The sequence below is a fragment of the Heterodontus francisci genome, chromosome 40, assembly GCF_036365525.1.
Source record: "Heterodontus francisci isolate sHetFra1 chromosome 40, sHetFra1.hap1, whole genome shotgun sequence".
Lineage (NCBI taxonomy): Eukaryota > Metazoa > Chordata > Chondrichthyes > Heterodontiformes > Heterodontidae > Heterodontus > Heterodontus francisci.
The window spans coordinates 654,594-672,954 of record NC_090410.1 but is presented as its reverse complement, the minus strand read 5'-3'; the positions used below and the strand labels follow the sequence as shown (position 1 = coordinate 672,954).

Below are 18,361 nucleotides of genomic sequence, written 5' to 3'. Positions count from 1 at the left end.
CCGGTACGCACACGCTGTACACCCTGCCCAGTACGCACACACTGTACACATTGCCCGGTACGCACACACTGTACACTCTGCCCGGTACGCACACTCTGTACACCCTGCCCGGTACGCACACACTGTACACACTGCCCGGTATGCACACACTGTACACCCTGCCCAATACGCACACACTGTACACACTGCCCGGTACGCACACACTGTACACACCGCCCGGTACGCACACACTGTACACTTTGCCCGGTACGCACACGCTGTACACCCTGCCCAGTATGCACACACTGTAAACCCTGACCAGTACGCGCGCACTGTGAACACTGCCCAGTATGCACATACTGTACACCCTGCCTGGTAGGCACACACTGTGAACACTGCTCTGTACGCACACACTGTGAACACTGCTCTGTACGCACACACTGTACACCCTACCCGGTACACATGCACTATACATCCTGCCACCATCTACAAGACACAAGTCAGGAGTGTGATGGAATACTCTCCACTTGCCTGGATGGGTGCAGCTCCAACACTCAAGATGCTTGACACCATCCAGGACAAAGCAGCCCGCTTGCTTGGCACCCCATCTACAAACATTCACTCCCTCCACCACCAACGCACAGTGGCAGCAGTGTGTACCATCTACAAGATGCACTGCAGCAATGCACCAAGGCTCCTTAGACAGCACCTTCCAAACCCGCAACCTCTACCAACTAGAAGGACAAGGGCAGCAGATGCATGGGAACACCACCACCTGCAAGTTCCCCTGCAAGTCACACACCATCCTGACTTGGAACTATATCGCCGTTCCTTCACTGTTACTGGATCAAAATCCTGGAACTCCCTTCCTAACAGCACTGAGGGTGTACCTACCCCTTATGGACTGCAGCGATTCAAGAAGGCAGCTCACCACCACCTTCTCAAGGGCAATTAGGGATGGGCAACAAATACTGTCCCAGCCAGTGACGCCCACAGCCGAAGAATCAATCATTAACAAAATGCAGAATCTAGCGTCTGTAGAACTTGAATAATTTTTCTCCTGTGTGTCTTGCCTCTGTTACAGATGACTATCAGTCTCTGTGTCCTCAGGGACGAGGATTCCTCTCCATCCCACATCCGTCTTTTGGAAGGAACTACAAAGGTGAGTTCATCAATGGTGATAACCCTTGGACCCTGGAGTCAGGAAAATCAGAATAATTTTCCTGCTTCTTTGGGAAGTTCTCAGAAACTCAATGATTGAAATGTTGTTACTTAAGTCTCCTAACCACTGGAGCTAAATCACGACCTTCATTCGACGGTCAATCTGTCGTCCGCTCCCCGATCTGCTATACATTGATGTTGTCCCATCCTCAAGGCCTCTGAAAAGACAATTACTACAGCTGTAATTTGACTTCTCTTCACCCTTTAGCTTCTAATGGTGCTCAGTGTGAAAGGTGCTGTGCAGATTGAAGAGCAAGTGCAAGGTTTTTCAGTTCCATGTAAAGAACATCGATTCCTCTCCCTCCAGCAGGACGACATCAAGCCATGTCTCACTTACAATGACTTTCATTCTGGCAACACATGACTGTTGCCACATGATGGCAGCAACTGAGCAGCAAATCCGTTCAGAAATCTGTTCAGCTCCAGTATCTGCAGTATTTAGAAGCAAATGAAGAGATTCTTGTACAATTTCTTCGGCTGATCCTGGTAATATACTTGGGGTGTAGTTACACACTCAGCAATCCTTACCTTGCTGAGTATAAAGTCACACTGTACAGTTACACAGTGAGTGACCCTCACCCTGAATAAACAGCGACTCTGTACAGTTACACAGTGACTGACCCTCACCCTGAATAAACAGTGACTCTGTACAGTTACAGAGTGAGTGATCCTCACCCTGAATAAACAGTGACTCTGGACAGTTACAGAGTGAGTGACCCTCACCTTGAATAAACAGTGACTCTGTACAGTTACACAGTGAGTGACCCTCACCCTGAATAAACAGTGACTCTGTACAGTTACACAGTGAGTGATCCTCACCCTGAATAAACAGTGACTCTGTACAGTTACAGAGTGAGTGACCCTCACCCTGAATAAACAGTGACTCTGTACAGTTACACAGTGAGTGACCCTCACCTTGAATAAACAGTGACTCTGTACAGTTACACAGTGAGTGACCCTCACCCTGAATAAACAGTGACTCTGTACAGTTACACAGTGAGTGATCCTCACCCTGAATAAACAGTGACTCTGTACAGTTACAGTGAGTGACCCTCACCCTGAATAAACAGTGAATCTGCACAGTTACACAGTGAGTGACCCTCACCCTGAATAAACAGTGCCTCTGTACAGTTACACAGTGAGTGACCCTCACCTTGAATAAACACTGACTCTGTACAATTACACAGTGAGTGACCCTCACCCTGAATAAACAGTGACTCTGTACAGTTACACAGTGAGTGACCCTCACCCTGAATAAACAGCGACTCTGTACAGTTACACAGTGAGTGACCCTCACCCTGAATAAACAGTGACTCTGTACAGTTACAGAGTGAGTGACCCTCACCTTGAATAAACAGTGTCTCTGTACAGTTACACAGTGAGTGACCCTCACCCTGAATAAACAGTGACTCTGTACAGTTACACAGTGAGTGACCCTCACCCTGAATAAACAGCGACTCTGCACAGTTACACAGTGAGTGACCCTCACCCTGAATAAACAGTGACTCAGTACAGTTACAGAGTGAGTGATCCTCACCCTGAATAAACAGTGACTCTGTACAGTTACACAGTGAGTGACCCTCACCCTGAATAAACAGTGACTCTGTACAGTTACACAGTGAGTGATCCTCACCCTGAATAAACAGTGTCTCTGTACAGTTACACAGTGAGTGACCCTCACCTTGAATAAACAGTGACTCTGTACAGTTACACAGTGAGTGACCCTCACCCTGAATAAACAGTGACTCTGTACAGTTACACAGTGAGTGATCCTCACCCTGAATAAACAGTGTCTCTGTACAGTTACACAGTGAGTGACCCTCACCTTGAATAAACAGTGACTCTGTACAGTTACACAGTGAGTGACCCTCACCTTGAATAAACAGTGACTCTGTACAGTTACACAGTGAGTGACCCTCACCCTGAATAAACAGTGACTCTGTACAGTTACACAGTGAGTGATCCTCACCCTGAATAAACAGTGTCTCTGTACAGTTACACAGTGAGTGATCCTCACCCTGAATAAAAAGTGAGTCTGTACAGTTGCACAGTGAGTGACCCTCACCTTGAATAAACAGTCACTCTGTACAGTTACAGAGTGAGTGATCCTCACCCTGAATGAACAGTGACTCTGTACAGTTACACAATTAGTGACCCTCATCCTGAATAAACAGTGACTCTGTACAGTTACACAGTGAGTGACCCTCACCCTGAATAAAAAGTGAGTCTGTACAGTTGCACAGTGAGTGACCCTCACCTTGAATAAACAGTCACTCTGTACAGTTACAGAGTGAGTGATCCTCACCCTGAATGAACAGTCACTCTGTACAATTACACAGTGAGTGACCCTCACCCTGAATAAACAGTGACTCTGTACAGTTACACAGTGAGTGACCCTCACCCTGAATAAACAGTGACTCTGTACAGTTACACAGTGAGTGATCCTCACCCTGAATAAACAGTGACTCTGTACAGTTACAGTGAGTGACCCTCACCCTGAATAAAAAGTGAGTCTGTACAGTTGCACAGTGAGTGACCCTCACCTTGAATAAACAGTCACTCTGTACAGTTACAGAGTGAGTGATCCTCACCCTGAATGAACAGTGACTCTGTACAGTTACACAATTAGTGACCCTCATCCTGAATAAACAGTGACTCTGTACAGTTACACAGTGAGTGATCCTCACCCTGAATAAACAGTCACTCTGTACAGTTACAGAGTGAGTGATCCTCACCCTGAATGAACAGTCACTCTGTACAATTACACAGTGAGTGACCCTCACCCTGAATAAACAGTGACTCTGTACAGTTACACAGTGAGTGACCCTCACCCTGAATAAACAGTGACTCTGTACAGTTACACAGTGAGTGATCCACACCCTGAATAAACAGTGACTCTGTACAGTTACACAGTGAGTGATCCTCACCCTGAATGAACAGTGACTCTGTACAGTTACACAGTGAGTGATCCTCACCCTGAATAAACAGTGACTCTGTACAGTTACAGTGAGTGACCCTCACCCTGAATAAAAAGTGAGTCTGTACAGTTGCACAGTGAGTGACCCTCACCTTGAATAAACAGTCACTCTGTACAGTTACAGAGTGAGTGATCCTCACCCTGAATGAACAGTGACTCTGTACAGTTACACAGTGAGTGACCCTCACCCTGAATAAAAAGTGAGACTGTACAGTTACACAGTGAGTGACCCTCACCCTGAATAAAAAGTGAGTCTGTACAGTTACACAGTGAGTGACCCTCACCCTGAATGAACAGTGACTCTGTACAGTTACACAGTGAGTGATCCTCACCCTGAATAAACAGTGACTCTGTACAGTTACACAGTGAGTGACCCTCACCCTGAATAAACAGTGACTCTGTACAGTTACACAGTGAGAGACCCTCACCCTGAATAAACAGTGACTCTGTACAGTTACACAGTGAGTGATCCTCACCCTGAATAAACAGTGACTCTGTACAGTTACACAGTGAGTGATCCTCACCCTGAATAAACAGTGACTCTGTACAGTTACACAGTGAGTGATCCTCACCCTGAATAAACAGTGACTGTACAGTTACAGTGAGTGACCCTCACCCTGAATAAAAAGTGAGTCTGTACAGTTACACAGTGAGTAACCCTCACCTTGAATAAACAGTCACTCTGTACAGTTGCAGAGTGAGTGACCCTCACCCTGAATGAACAGTGACTCTGTACAGTTACACAGTTAGTGACCCTTAACCTGAATAAACAGTGACTCTGTACAGTTCCACAGTGAGTGACCCTCACCTTGAATAAACAGTCACTCTATCCAGTTACACAATTGGTGACCCTCACCCTGAATAAAGAGTGACTCTGTACAGTTACACAGTGAGTGATCCTCACCCTGAATGAACAGTCACTCTGTACAATTACACAGTGAGTGACCCTCACCCTGAATAAACAGTGACTCTGTACATTTACACAGTGAGTGATCCTCACCCTGAATAAACAGTGACTCTGCACAGTTACACAGTGAGTGATCCTCACCCTGAATAAACAGTGACTCTGTACAGTTACAGTGAGTGACCCTCACCCTGAATAAAAAGTGAGTCTGTACAGTTACACAGTGAGTGACCCTCACCTTGAATAAACAGTCACTCTGTACAGTTACAGAGTGAGTAATCCTCACCCTGAATGAACAGTGACTCTGTACAGTTACACAGTGAGTGACCCTCACCGTGAATAAACAGTGTCTCTGTACAGTTACAGTGAGTGACCCTCACCTTGAATAAACAGTCACTCTATACAGTTACACAATTAGTGACCCTCACCCTGAATAAACAGTGACTCTGTACAGTTACACAGTCAGTGATCCTCACCCTGAATAAACAGTGACTCTCTACAGTTGCACAGTGAGTGACCCTCACCCTGAATAAACAGTGACTCTGTACAGTTACACAGTTAGTGATCCTCACCCTGAATGAACAGTGACTCTGTACAGTTACACAGTGAGTGACCCTCCCCCTGAATAAACAGTGACTCTGTACAGTTACACAATTAGTGACCCTCACCCTGAATAAGCAGTGACTCTGTACAGTTACACATTTAGTGATCCTCACCCTGAATAAACAGTGTCTCTGTACAATTATACATTGAGTGACCCTCACCCTGAATAAACAGTCACTCTGTACAGTTACACAGTGAGTGACCCTCACCCTGAATAAACAGTGACTCTGTACAGTTACACAGTGAGTGATCCTCACCCTGAATAAACAGTGACTCTGTACAGTTACACAGTGAGTGACCCTCACCTTGAATAAACAGTCACTCTATACATTTACACAATTAGTGAGCCTCACCCTGAATAAACAGTGACTCTGTACAGTTACACAGTCAGTGATCCTCACCCTGAATGAACAGTGACTCTGTACAGTTACACAGTGAGTGACCCTCACCCTGAATAAACAGTGTCTCTGTACAGTTACACAGTTCGTGACCCTTAACCTGAATAAACAGTGACTGTACAGTTACACAGTGAGTGACCCTCACCTTGAATAAACATTCACTCTGTACAGTTACACAGTGAGTGATCCTCACCCTGAATAAACAGTGACTCTGTACAGTTACACAATTAGTGACCCTCAACCTGAATAAACAGTGACTCTGTACAGTTACACAGTGAGTGATCCTCACCCTGAATAAACAGTGACTCTGTACAGTTACACAGTGACTGATCCTCACCCTGAATGAACAGTGACTCTGTACAGTTACACAGTGAGTGACCCTCACCCTGAATAAACAGTGACTCTGTCCAGTTACACAATTAGTGACCCTCATCCTGAATAAACAGTGACTCTGTACAGTTACACAGTGAGTGAACCTCACCCTGAATAAACAGTCACTCTGTACAGTTACAGAGTGAGTGACCCTCACCCTGAATAAACAGTGACTCTGTACAGTTACACAGTGAGTGACCCTCACCCTGAATAAACAGTGACTCTGTACAGTTACACAGTTAGTGATCCTCACCCTGAATAAACAGTGTCTCTGTACAGTTACACATTGAGTGACCCTCACCCTGAATAAACAGTGACTCTGTACAGTTAAAGAGTGAGTGATCCTCACCCTGAATAAACAGTGTCTCTGTACAGTTACACATTGAGTGACCCTCACCCTGAATGAACAGTGACTCTGTACAGTTACACAATTAGTGACCCTCACCCTGAATAAGCAGTGACTCTGTACAGTTACACAGTTAGTGATCCTCACCCTGAATAAACAGTGTCTCTGTACAATTATACATTGAGTGACCCTCACCCTGAATAAACAGTCACTCTGTACAGTTACACAGTGAGTGATCCTCACCCTGAATAAACAGTGACTCTGTACAGTTACACAGTGAGTGACCCTCACCTTGAATGAACAGTCACTCTATACAGTTACACAATTAGTGACCCTCACCCTGAATAAACAGTGACTCTGTACAGTTACACAGTCAGTGATCCTCACCCTGAATGAACAGTGACTCTGTACAGTTACACAGTGAGTGATCCTCACCCTGAATAAACAGTGACTGTACAGTTACAGTGAGTGACCCTCACCCTGAATAAAAAGTGAGTCTGTACAGTTACACAGTGAGTAACCCTCACCTTGAATAAACAGTCACTCTGTACAGTTGCAGAGTGAGTGACCCTCACCCTGAATGAACAGTGACTCTGTACAGTTACACAGTTAGTGACCCTTAACCTGAATAAACAGTGACTCTGTACAGTTCCACAGTGAGTGACCCTCACCTTGAATAAACAGTCACTCTATCCAGTTACACAATTGGTGACCCTCACCCTGAATAAAGAGTGACTCTGTACAGTTACACAGTGAGTGATCCTCACCCTGAATGAACAGTCACTCTGTACAATTACACAGTGAGTGACCCTCACCCTGAATAAACAGTGACTCTGTACATTTACACAGTGAGTGATCCTCACCCTGAATAAACAGTGACTCTGCACAGTTACACAGTGAGTGATCCTCACCCTGAATAAACAGTGACTCTGTACAGTTACAGTGAGTGACCCTCACCCTGAATAAAAAGTGAGTCTGTACAGTTACACAGTGAGTGACCCTCACCTTGAATAAACAGTCACTCTGTACAGTTACAGAGTGAGTAATCCTCACCCTGAATGAACAGTGACTCTGTACAGTTACACAGTGAGTGACCCTCACCGTGAATAAACAGTGTCTCTGTACAGTTACAGTGAGTGACCCTCACCTTGAATAAACAGTCACTCTATACAGTTACACAATTAGTGACCCTCACCCTGAATAAACAGTGACTCTGTACAGTTACACAGTCAGTGATCCTCACCCTGAATAAACAGTGACTCTCTACAGTTGCACAGTGAGTGACCCTCACCCTGAATAAACAGTGACTCTGTACAGTTACACAGTTAGTGATCCTCACCCTGAATGAACAGTGACTCTGTACAGTTACACAGTGAGTGACCCTCCCCCTGAATAAACAGTGACTCTGTACAGTTACACAATTAGTGACCCTCACCCTGAATAAGCAGTGACTCTGTACAGTTACACATTTAGTGATCCTCACCCTGAATAAACAGTGTCTCTGTACAATTATACATTGAGTGACCCTCACCCTGAATAAACAGTCACTCTGTACAGTTACACAGTGAGTGACCCTCACCCTGAATAAACAGTGACTCTGTACAGTTACACAGTGAGTGATCCTCACCCTGAATAAACAGTGACTCTGTACAGTTACACAGTGAGTGACCCTCACCTTGAATAAACAGTCACTCTATACATTTACACAATTAGTGAGCCTCACCCTGAATAAACAGTGACTCTGTACAGTTACACAGTCAGTGATCCTCACCCTGAATGAACAGTGACTCTGTACAGTTACACAGTGAGTGACCCTCACCCTGAATAAACAGTGTCTCTGTACAGTTACACAGTTAGTGACCCTTAACCTGAATAAACAGTGACTGTACAGTTACACAGTGAGTGATCCTCACCCTGAATAAACAGTGACTCTGTACAGTTACACAATTAGTGACCCTCAGCCTGAATAAACAGTGACTCTGTACAGTTACACAGTGAGTGATCCTCACCCTGAATAAACAGTGACTCTGTACAGTTACACAGTGACTGATCCTCACCCTGAATGAACAGTGACTCTGTACAGTTACACAGTGAGTGACCCTCACCCTGAATAAACAGTGACTCTGTCCAGTTACACAATTAGTGACCCTCATCCTGAATAAACAGTGACTCTGTACAGTTACACAGTGAGTGAACCTCACCCTGAATAAACAGTCACTCTGTACAGTTACAGAGTGAGTGACCCTCACCCTGAATAAACAGTGACTCTGTACAGTTACACAGTGAGTGACCCTCACCCTGAATAAACAGTGACTCTGTACAGTTACACAGTTAGTGATCCTCACCCTGAATAAACAGTGTCTCTGTACAGTTACACATTGAGTGACCCTCACCCTGAATAAACAGTGACTCTGTACAGTTAAAGAGTGAGTGATCCTCACCCTGAATAAACAGTGTCTCTGTACAGTTACACATTGAGTGACCCTCACCCTGAATGAACAGTGACTCTGTACAGTTACACAATTAGTGACCCTCACCCTGAATAAGCAGTGACTCTGTACAGTTACACAGTTAGTGATCCTCACCCTGAATAAACAGTGTCTCTGTACAATTATACATTGAGTGACCCTCACCCTAAATAAACAGTCACTCTGTACAGTTACACAGTGAGTGATCCTCACCCTGAATAAACAGTGACTCTGTACAGTTACACAGTGAGTGACCCTCACCTTGAATGAACAGTCACTCTATACAGTTACACAATTAGTGACCCTCACCCTGAATAAACAGTGACTCTGTACAGTTACACAGTCAGTGATCCTCACCCTGAATGAACAGTGACTCTGTACAGTTACACAGTGAGTGACCCTCACCCTGGATAAACAGTGACTCTGTACAGTTACACAATTAGTGACCCTCATCCTGAATAAACAGTGACTCTGTACAGTTACACAGTGAGTGATCCTCACCCTGAATAAACAGTCACTCTGTACAGTTACACAGTGAGTGACCCTCACCCTGAATAAACAGTGACTCTGCACAGTTACACAATTAGTGACCCTCATCCTGAATAAACAGTGACTCTGTACAGTTACACAGTGAGTGAACCTCACCCTGAATAAACAGTGTCTCTGTACAGTTACACAATGATTGAACCTCACCTTGAATAAACAGTCACTCTATACAGTTACACAATTAGTGACCCTCACCCTGAATAAACAGTGACTCTGTACAGTTACACAGTGAGTGACCCTCACCCTGAATAAACAGTGACTCTGTACAGTTACACAATTAGTGACCCTCATCCTGAATAAACAGTGACTCTGTACAGTTACACAGTGAGTGATCCTCACCCTGAATGAACAGTGACTGTGTACAGTTACACAGTGAGTGAACCTCACCCTGAATAAACAGTGACTCTGTACAGTTACACAATTAGTGACCCTCATCCTGAATAAACAGTGACTCTGTACAGTTACACAGTGAGTGATCCTCACCCTGAATAAACAGTCATTCTGTACAGTTACAGAGTGAGTGATCCTCACCCTGAATGAACAGTCACTCTGTACAGTTACACAGTGAGTGACCCTCACCCTGAATAAACAGTGACTCCGTACAATTCCACATTGAGTGACCCTCACCCTGAATAAACAGTCACTCTGTACAGTTACACAGTGAGTGACCCTCACCCTGAATAAACAGTGACTCTGTACAGTTACACAGTGAGTGATCCTCACCCTGAATAAACAGTGTCTCTGTACAGTTACACAGTTAGTGACCCTCACCCTGAATAAACAGTGACTCTGTACAGTTACACAGTGAGTGATCCTCACCCTGAATAAACAGCGACTGTGTCCAGTTACACAGTGATTGATCCTCACCCTGAATGAACAGTGACTCTGTACAGTTACACAGTGAGTGACCCTCACCCTGAATAAACAGTGACTCTGTCCAGTTACACAATTAGTGACCCTCATCCTGAATAAACAGTGACTCTGTACAGTTACACAGTGAGTGACCCTCACCCTGAATAAACAGTGACTCTGTACAGTTACACAGTTAGTGATCCTCACACTGAATAAACAGTGTCTCTGTACAGTTACACATTGAGTAACCCTCACCCTGAATAAACAGTGATTCTGTACAGTTACAGAGTGAGTGATCCTCACCCTGAATAAACAGTGACTCTGTACAGTTACACAGTTAGTGATCCTCACCCTGAATAAACAGTGTCTCTGTACAGTTACACATTGAGTGACCCTCACCCTGAATAAACAGTGACTCTGTACAGTTACAGAGTGAGTGATCCTCACCCTGAATAAACAGTGTCTCTGTCCAGTTACACATTGAGTGACCCTCACCCTGAATGAACAGTGACTCTGTACAGTTACACAATTAGTGACCCTCATCCTGAATAAGCAGTGACTCTGTACAGTTACACAGTTCGTGATCCTCACCCTGAATAAACAGTGTCTCTGTACAATTATACATTGAGTGATCCTCACCCTGAATAAACAGTCACTCTGTACAGTTACACAGTGAGTGATCCTCACCCTGAATAAACAGTGACTCTGTACAGTTACACAGTGAGTGACCCTCACCTTGAATGAACAGTCACTCTATACAGTTACACAATTAGTGACCCTCACCCTGAATAAACAGTGACTCTGTACAGTTACACAGTGAGTGATCCTCACCCTGAATAAACAGTGACTCTGTACAGTTACACAGTCAGTGATCCTCACCCTGAATGAACAGTGACTTTGTACAGTTACACAGTGAGTGACCCTCACCCTGAATAAACAGTGACTCTGTACAGTTACACAATTAGTGACCCTCATCCTGAATAAACAGTGACTCTGTACAGTTACACAGTGAGTGATCCTCACCCTGAATAAACAGTCACTCTGTACAGTTACACAGTGAGTGACCCTCACCCTGAATAAACAGTGACTCTGCACAGTTACACAATTAGTGACCCTCATCCTGAATAAACAATGACTCTGTACAGTTGCACAGTGAGTGATCCTCACCCTGAATAAACAGTGTCTCTGTACAGTTACACAGTTAGTGACCCTTAACCTGAATAAACAGTGACTCTGTACAGTTACACAGTGAGTGACCCTCACCTTGAATAAACAGTCACTCTATACAGTTACACAATTAGTGACCCTCACCCTGAATAAACAGTGACTCTGTACAGTTACACAGTGAGTGATCCTCACCCTGAATGAACAGTGACTGTGTACAGTTACACAGTGAGTGACCCTCACCCTGAATAAACAGTGACTCTGTACAGTTACACAATTAGTGACCCTCATCCTGAATAAACAGTGACTCTGTACAGTTACACAGTGAGTGACCCTCACCCTGAATAAACAGTGACTCTGTACAGTTACACAATTAGTGACCCTCACCCTGAATAAGCACTGACTCTGTACAGTTACACAGTTAGTGATCCTCACCCTGAATAAACAGTGTCTCTGTACAATTATACATTGAGTGACCCTCACCCTGAATAAACAGTCACTCTGTACAGTTACACAGTGAGTGACCCTCACCCTGAATAAACAGTGACTCTGTACAGTTACACAGTGAGTGATCCTCACCCTGAATAAACAGTGACTCTGTACAGTTACACAGTGAGTGACCCTCACCTTGAATAAACAGTCACTCTATACAGTTACACAATTAGTGACCCTCACCCTGAATAAACAGTGACTCTGTACAGTTACACAGTCAGTGATCCTCACCCTGAATGAACAGTGACTCTGTACAGTTACACAGTGAGTGACCCTCACCCTGAATAAACAGTGACTCTGTACAGTTACACAATTAGTGACCCTCATCCTGAATAAACAGTGACTCTGTACAGTTACACAGTGAGTGATCCTCACCCTGAATAAACAGTGACTCTGTACAGTTACACAATTAGTGACCCTCACCCTGAATAAACAGTGACTCTGTACAGTTACACAGTGAGTGATCCTCACCCTGAATAAACAGTGACTCTGTACAGTTACACAGTGAGTGATCCTCACCCTGAATGAACAGTGACTCTTTACAGTTACACAGTGAGTGACCCTCACCCTGAATAAACAGTGACTCTGTCCAGTTACACAATTAGTGACCCTCATCCTGAATAAACAGTGACTCTGTACAGTTACACAGTGAGTGAACCTCACCCTGAATAAACAGTCACTCTGTACAGTTACAGAGTGAGTCACCCTCACCCTGAATAAACAGTGACTCTGTACAGTTACACAGTGAGTGACCCTCACCCTGAATAAACAGTGACTCTGTACAGTTACACAGTTAGTGATCCTCACCCTGAATAAACAGTGTCTCTGTACAGTTACACATTGAGTGACCCTCACCCTGAATAAACAGTGACTCTGTACAGTTACAGAGTGAGTGATCCTCACCCTGAATAAACAGTGTCTCGGTACAGTTACACATTGAGTGACCCTCCCCCTGAATGAACAGTGACTCTGTACAGTTACACAATTAGTGACCCTCACCCTGAATAAGCAGTGACTCTGTACAGTTACACAGTTAGTGATCCTCACCCTGAATAAACAGTGTCTCTGTACAATTATACATTGAGTGACCCTCACCCTGAATAAACAGTCACTCTGTACAGTTACACAGTGAGTGATCCTCACCCTGAATAAACAGTGACTCTGTACAGTTACACAGTGAGTGACCCTCACCTTGAATGAACAGTCACTCTATACAGTTACACAATTAGTGACCCTCACCCTGAATAAACAGTGACTCTGTACAGTTACACAGTCAGTGATCCTCACCCTGAATGAACAGTGACTCTGTACAGTTACACAGTGAGTGACCCTCACCCTGAATAAACAGTGACTCTGTACAGTTACACAATTAGTGACCCTCATCCTGAATAAACAGTGACTCTGTACAGTTACACAGTGAGTGATCCTCACCCTGAATAAACAGTCACTCTGTACAGTTACACAGTGAGTGACCCTCACCCTGAATAAACAGTGACTCTGCACAGTTACACAATTAGTGACCCTCATCCTGAATAAACAGTGACTCTGTACAGTTACACAGTGAGTGATCCTCACCCTGAATAAACAGTGTCTCTGTGCAGTTACACAGTTAGTGACCCTGAACCTGAATAAACAGTGACTCTGTACAGTTACACAGTCAGTGATCCTCACCCTGAATGAACAGTGACTTTGTACAGTTACACAGTGAGTGACCCTCACCCTGAATAAACAGTGACTCTGTACAGTTACACAATTAGTGACCCTCATCCTGAATAAACAGTGACTCTGTACAGTTACACAGTGAGTGATCCTCACCCTGAATAAACAGTCACTCTGTACAGTTACACAGTGAGTGACCCTCACCCTGAATAAACAGTGACTCTGCACAGTTACACAATTAGTGACCCTCATCCTGAATAAACAGTGACTCTGTACAGTTACACAGTGAGTGATCCTCACCCTGAATAAACAGTGTCTCTGTACAGTTACACAGTTAGTGACCCTTAACCTGAATAAACAGTGACTCTGTACAGTTACACAGTGAGTGACCCTCACCTTGAATAAACAGTCACTCTATACAGTTACACAATTAGTGACCCTCACCCTGAATAAACAGTGACTCTGTACAGTTACACAGTGAGTGATCCTCACCCTGAATGAACAGTGACTATGTACAGTTACACAGTGAGTGACCCTCACCCTGAATAAACAGTGACTCTGTACAGTTACACAATTAGTGACCCTCATCCTGAATAAACAGTGACTCTGTACAGTTACACAGTGAGTGACCCTCACCCTGAATAAACAGTGACTCTGTACAGTTACACAATTAGTGACCCTCACCCTGAATAAGCAGTGACTCTGTACAGTTACACAGTTAGTGATCCTCACCCTGAATAAACAGTGTCTCTGTACAATTATACATTGAGTGACCCTCACCCTGAATAAACAGTCACTCTGTACAGTTACACAGTGAGTGACCCTCACCCTGAATAAACAGTGACTCTGTACAGTTACACAGTGAGTGATCCTCACCCTGAATAAACAGTGACTCTGTACAGTTACACAGTGAGTGACCCTCACCTTGAATAAACAGTCACTCTATACAGTTACACAATTAGTGACCCTCACCCTGAATAAACAGTGACTCTGTACAGTTACACAGTCAGTGATCCTCACCCTGAATGAACAGTGACTCTGTACAGTTACACAGTGAGTGACCCTCACCCTGAATAAACAGTGACTCTGTACAGTTACACAATTAGTGACCCTCATCCTGAATAAACAGTGACTCTGTACAGTTACACAGTGAGTGATCCTCACCCTGAATAAACAGTCACTCTGTACAGTTACACAGTGAGTGACCCTCACCCTAAATAAACAGTGACTCTGCACAGTTACACATTGAGTGACCCTCACCCTGAATAAACAGTCACTCTGTACAGTTACACAGTGAGTGACCCTCACCCTGAATAAACAGTGACTCTGTACAGTTACACAGTGAGTGATCCTCACCCTGAATAAACAGTGTCTCTGTACAGTTACACAGTTAGTGACCCTTAACCTGAATAAACAGTGACTGTACAGTTACACAGTGAGTGACCCTCACCTTGAATAAACAGTCACTCTGTACAGTTACACAGTGAGTGATCCTCACCCTGAATAAACAGTGACTCTGTACAGTTACACAATTAGTGACCCTCACCCTGAATAAACAGTGACTCTGTACAGTTACACAGTGAGTGATCCTCACCCTGAATAAACAGTGACTCTGTACAGTTACACAGTGAGTGATCCTCACCCTGAATGAACAGTGACTCTGTACAGTTACACAGTGAGTGACCCTCACCCTGAATAAACAGTGACTCTGTCCAGTTACACAATTAGTGACCCTCATCCTGAATAAACAGTGACTCTGTACAGTTACACAGTGAGTGAACCTCACCCTGAATAAACAGTCACTCTGTACAGTTACAGAGTGAGTGACCCTCACCCTGAATAAACAGTGACTCTGTACAGTTACACAGTGAGTGACCCTCACCCTGAATAAACAGTGACTCTGTACAGTTACACAGTTAGTGATCCTCACCCTGAATAAACAGTGTCTCTGTACAGTTACACATTGAGTGACCCTCACCCTGAATAAACAGTGACTCTGTACAGTTACAGAGTGAGTGATCCTCACCCTGAATAAACAGTGTCTCTGTACAGTTACACATTGAGTGACCCTCCCCCTGAATGAACAGTGACTCTGTACAGTTACACAATTAGTGACCCTCACCCTGAATAAGCAGTGACTCTGTACAGTTACACAGTTAGTGATCCTCACCCTGAATAAACAGTGTCTCTGTACAATTATACATTGAGTGACCCTCACCCTGAATAAACAGTCACTCTTTACAGTTACACAGTGAGTGATCCTCACCCTGAATAAACAGTGACTCTGTACAGTTACACAGTGAGTGACCCTCACCTTGAATGAACAGTCACTCTATACAGTTACACAATTAGTGACCCTCACCCTGAATAAACAGTGACTCTGTACAGTTACACAGTCAGTGATCCTCACCCTGAATGAACAGTGACTCTGTACAGTTACACAGTGAGTGACCCTCACCCTGAATAAACAGTGACTCTGTACAGTTACACAATTAGTGACCCTCATCCTGAATAAACAGTGACTCTGTACAGTAACACAGTGAGTGATCCTCACCCTGAATAAACAGTCACTCTGTACAGTTACACAGTGAGTGACCCTCACCCTGAATAAACAGTGACTCTGCACAGTTACACAATTAGTGACCCTCATCCTGAATAAACAGTGACTCTGTACAGTTACACAGTGAGTGATCCTCACCCTGAAGAAACAGTGTCTCTGTACAGTTACACAGTTAGTGACCCTGAACCTGAATAAACAGTGACTCTGTACAGTTACACAGTCAGTGATCCTCACCCTGAATGAACAGTGACTTTGTACAGTTACACAGTGAGTGACCCTCACCCTGAATAAACAGTGACTCTGTACAGTTACACAATTAGTGACCCTCATCCTGAATAAACAGTGACTCTGTACAGTTACACAGTGAGTGATCCTCACCCTGAATAAACAGTCACTCTGTACAGTTACACAGTGAGTGACCCTCACCCTGAATAAACAGTGACTCTGCACAGTTACACAATTAGTGACCCTCATCCTGAATAAACAGTGACTCTGTACAGTTACACAGTGAGTGATCCTCACCCTGAATAAACAGTGTCTCTGTACAGTTACACAGTTAGTGACCCTTAACCTGAATAAACAGTGACTCTGTACAGTTACACAGTGAGTGACCCTCACCTTGAATAAACAGTCACTCTATACAGTTACACAATTAGTGACCCTCACCCTGAATAAACAGTGACTCTGTACAGTTACACAGTGAGTGATCCTCACCCTGAATGAACAGTGACTGTGTACAGTTACACAGTGAGTGACCCTCACCCTGAATAAACAGTGACTCTGTACAGTTACACAATTAGTGACCCTCATCCTGAATAAACAGTGACTCTGTACAGTTACACAGTGAGTGACCCTCACCCTGAATAAACAGTGACTCTGTACAGTTACACAATTAGTGACCCTCACCCTGAATAAGCAGTGACTCTGTACAGTTACACAGTTAGTGATCCTCACCCTGAATAAACAGTGTCTCTGTACAATTATACATTGAGTGACCCTCACCCTGAATAAACAGTCACTCTGTACAGTTACACAGTGAGTGACCCTCACCCTGAATAAACAGTGACTCTGTACAGTTACACAGTGAGTGATCCTCACCCTGAATAAACAGTGACTCTGTACAGTTACACAGTGAGTGACCCTCACCTTGAATAAACAGTCACTCTATACAGTTACACAATTAGTGACCCTCACCCTGAATAAACAGTGACTCTGTACAGTTACACAGTCAGTGATCCTCACCCTGAATGAACAGTGACTCTGTACAGTTACACAGTGAGTGACCCTCACCCTGAATAAACAGTGACTCTGTACAGTTACACAATTAGTGACCCTCATCCTGAATAAACAGTGACTCTGTACAGTTACACAGTGAGTGATCCTCACCCTGAATAAACAGTCACTCTGTACAGTTACACAGTGAGTGACCCTCACCCTAAATAAACAGTGACTCTGCACAGTTACACATTGAGTGACCCTCACCCTGAATAAACAGTCACTCTGTACAGTTACACAGTGAGTGACCCTCACCCTGAATAAACAGTGACTCTGTACAGTTACACAGTGAGTGATCCTCACCCTGAATAAACAGTGTCTCTGTACAGTTACACAGTTAGTGACCCTTAACCTGAATAAACAGTGACTGTACAGTTACACAGTGAGTGACCCTCACCTTGAATAAACAGTCACTCTGTACAGTTACACAGTGAGTGATCCTCACCCTGAATAAACAGTGACTCTGTACAGTTACACAATTAGTGACCCTCACCCTGAATAAACAGTGACTCTGTACAGTTACACAGTGAGTGATCCTCACCCTG

At 44.2% G+C, this 18,361-nt stretch overlaps 1 protein-coding gene across 3 annotated transcripts in view; it reads left to right on the top strand.

Annotated features, from left to right (window-relative positions):
- LOC137352973 (latent-transforming growth factor beta-binding protein 4-like) overlaps positions 1-18,361 on the top strand; it is a 228,162-nt gene that overhangs the window by 107,086 nt on the left and 102,715 nt on the right. For all 3 annotated transcript variants that reach the window (XM_068018807.1, XM_068018808.1, XM_068018806.1), the window contains one exon: positions 1,064-1,141. In XM_068018807.1, the coding sequence (XP_067874908.1) occupies positions 1,064-1,141 (78 nt within the window). The remainder of the gene's footprint in view (positions 1-1,063; positions 1,142-18,361) is intronic.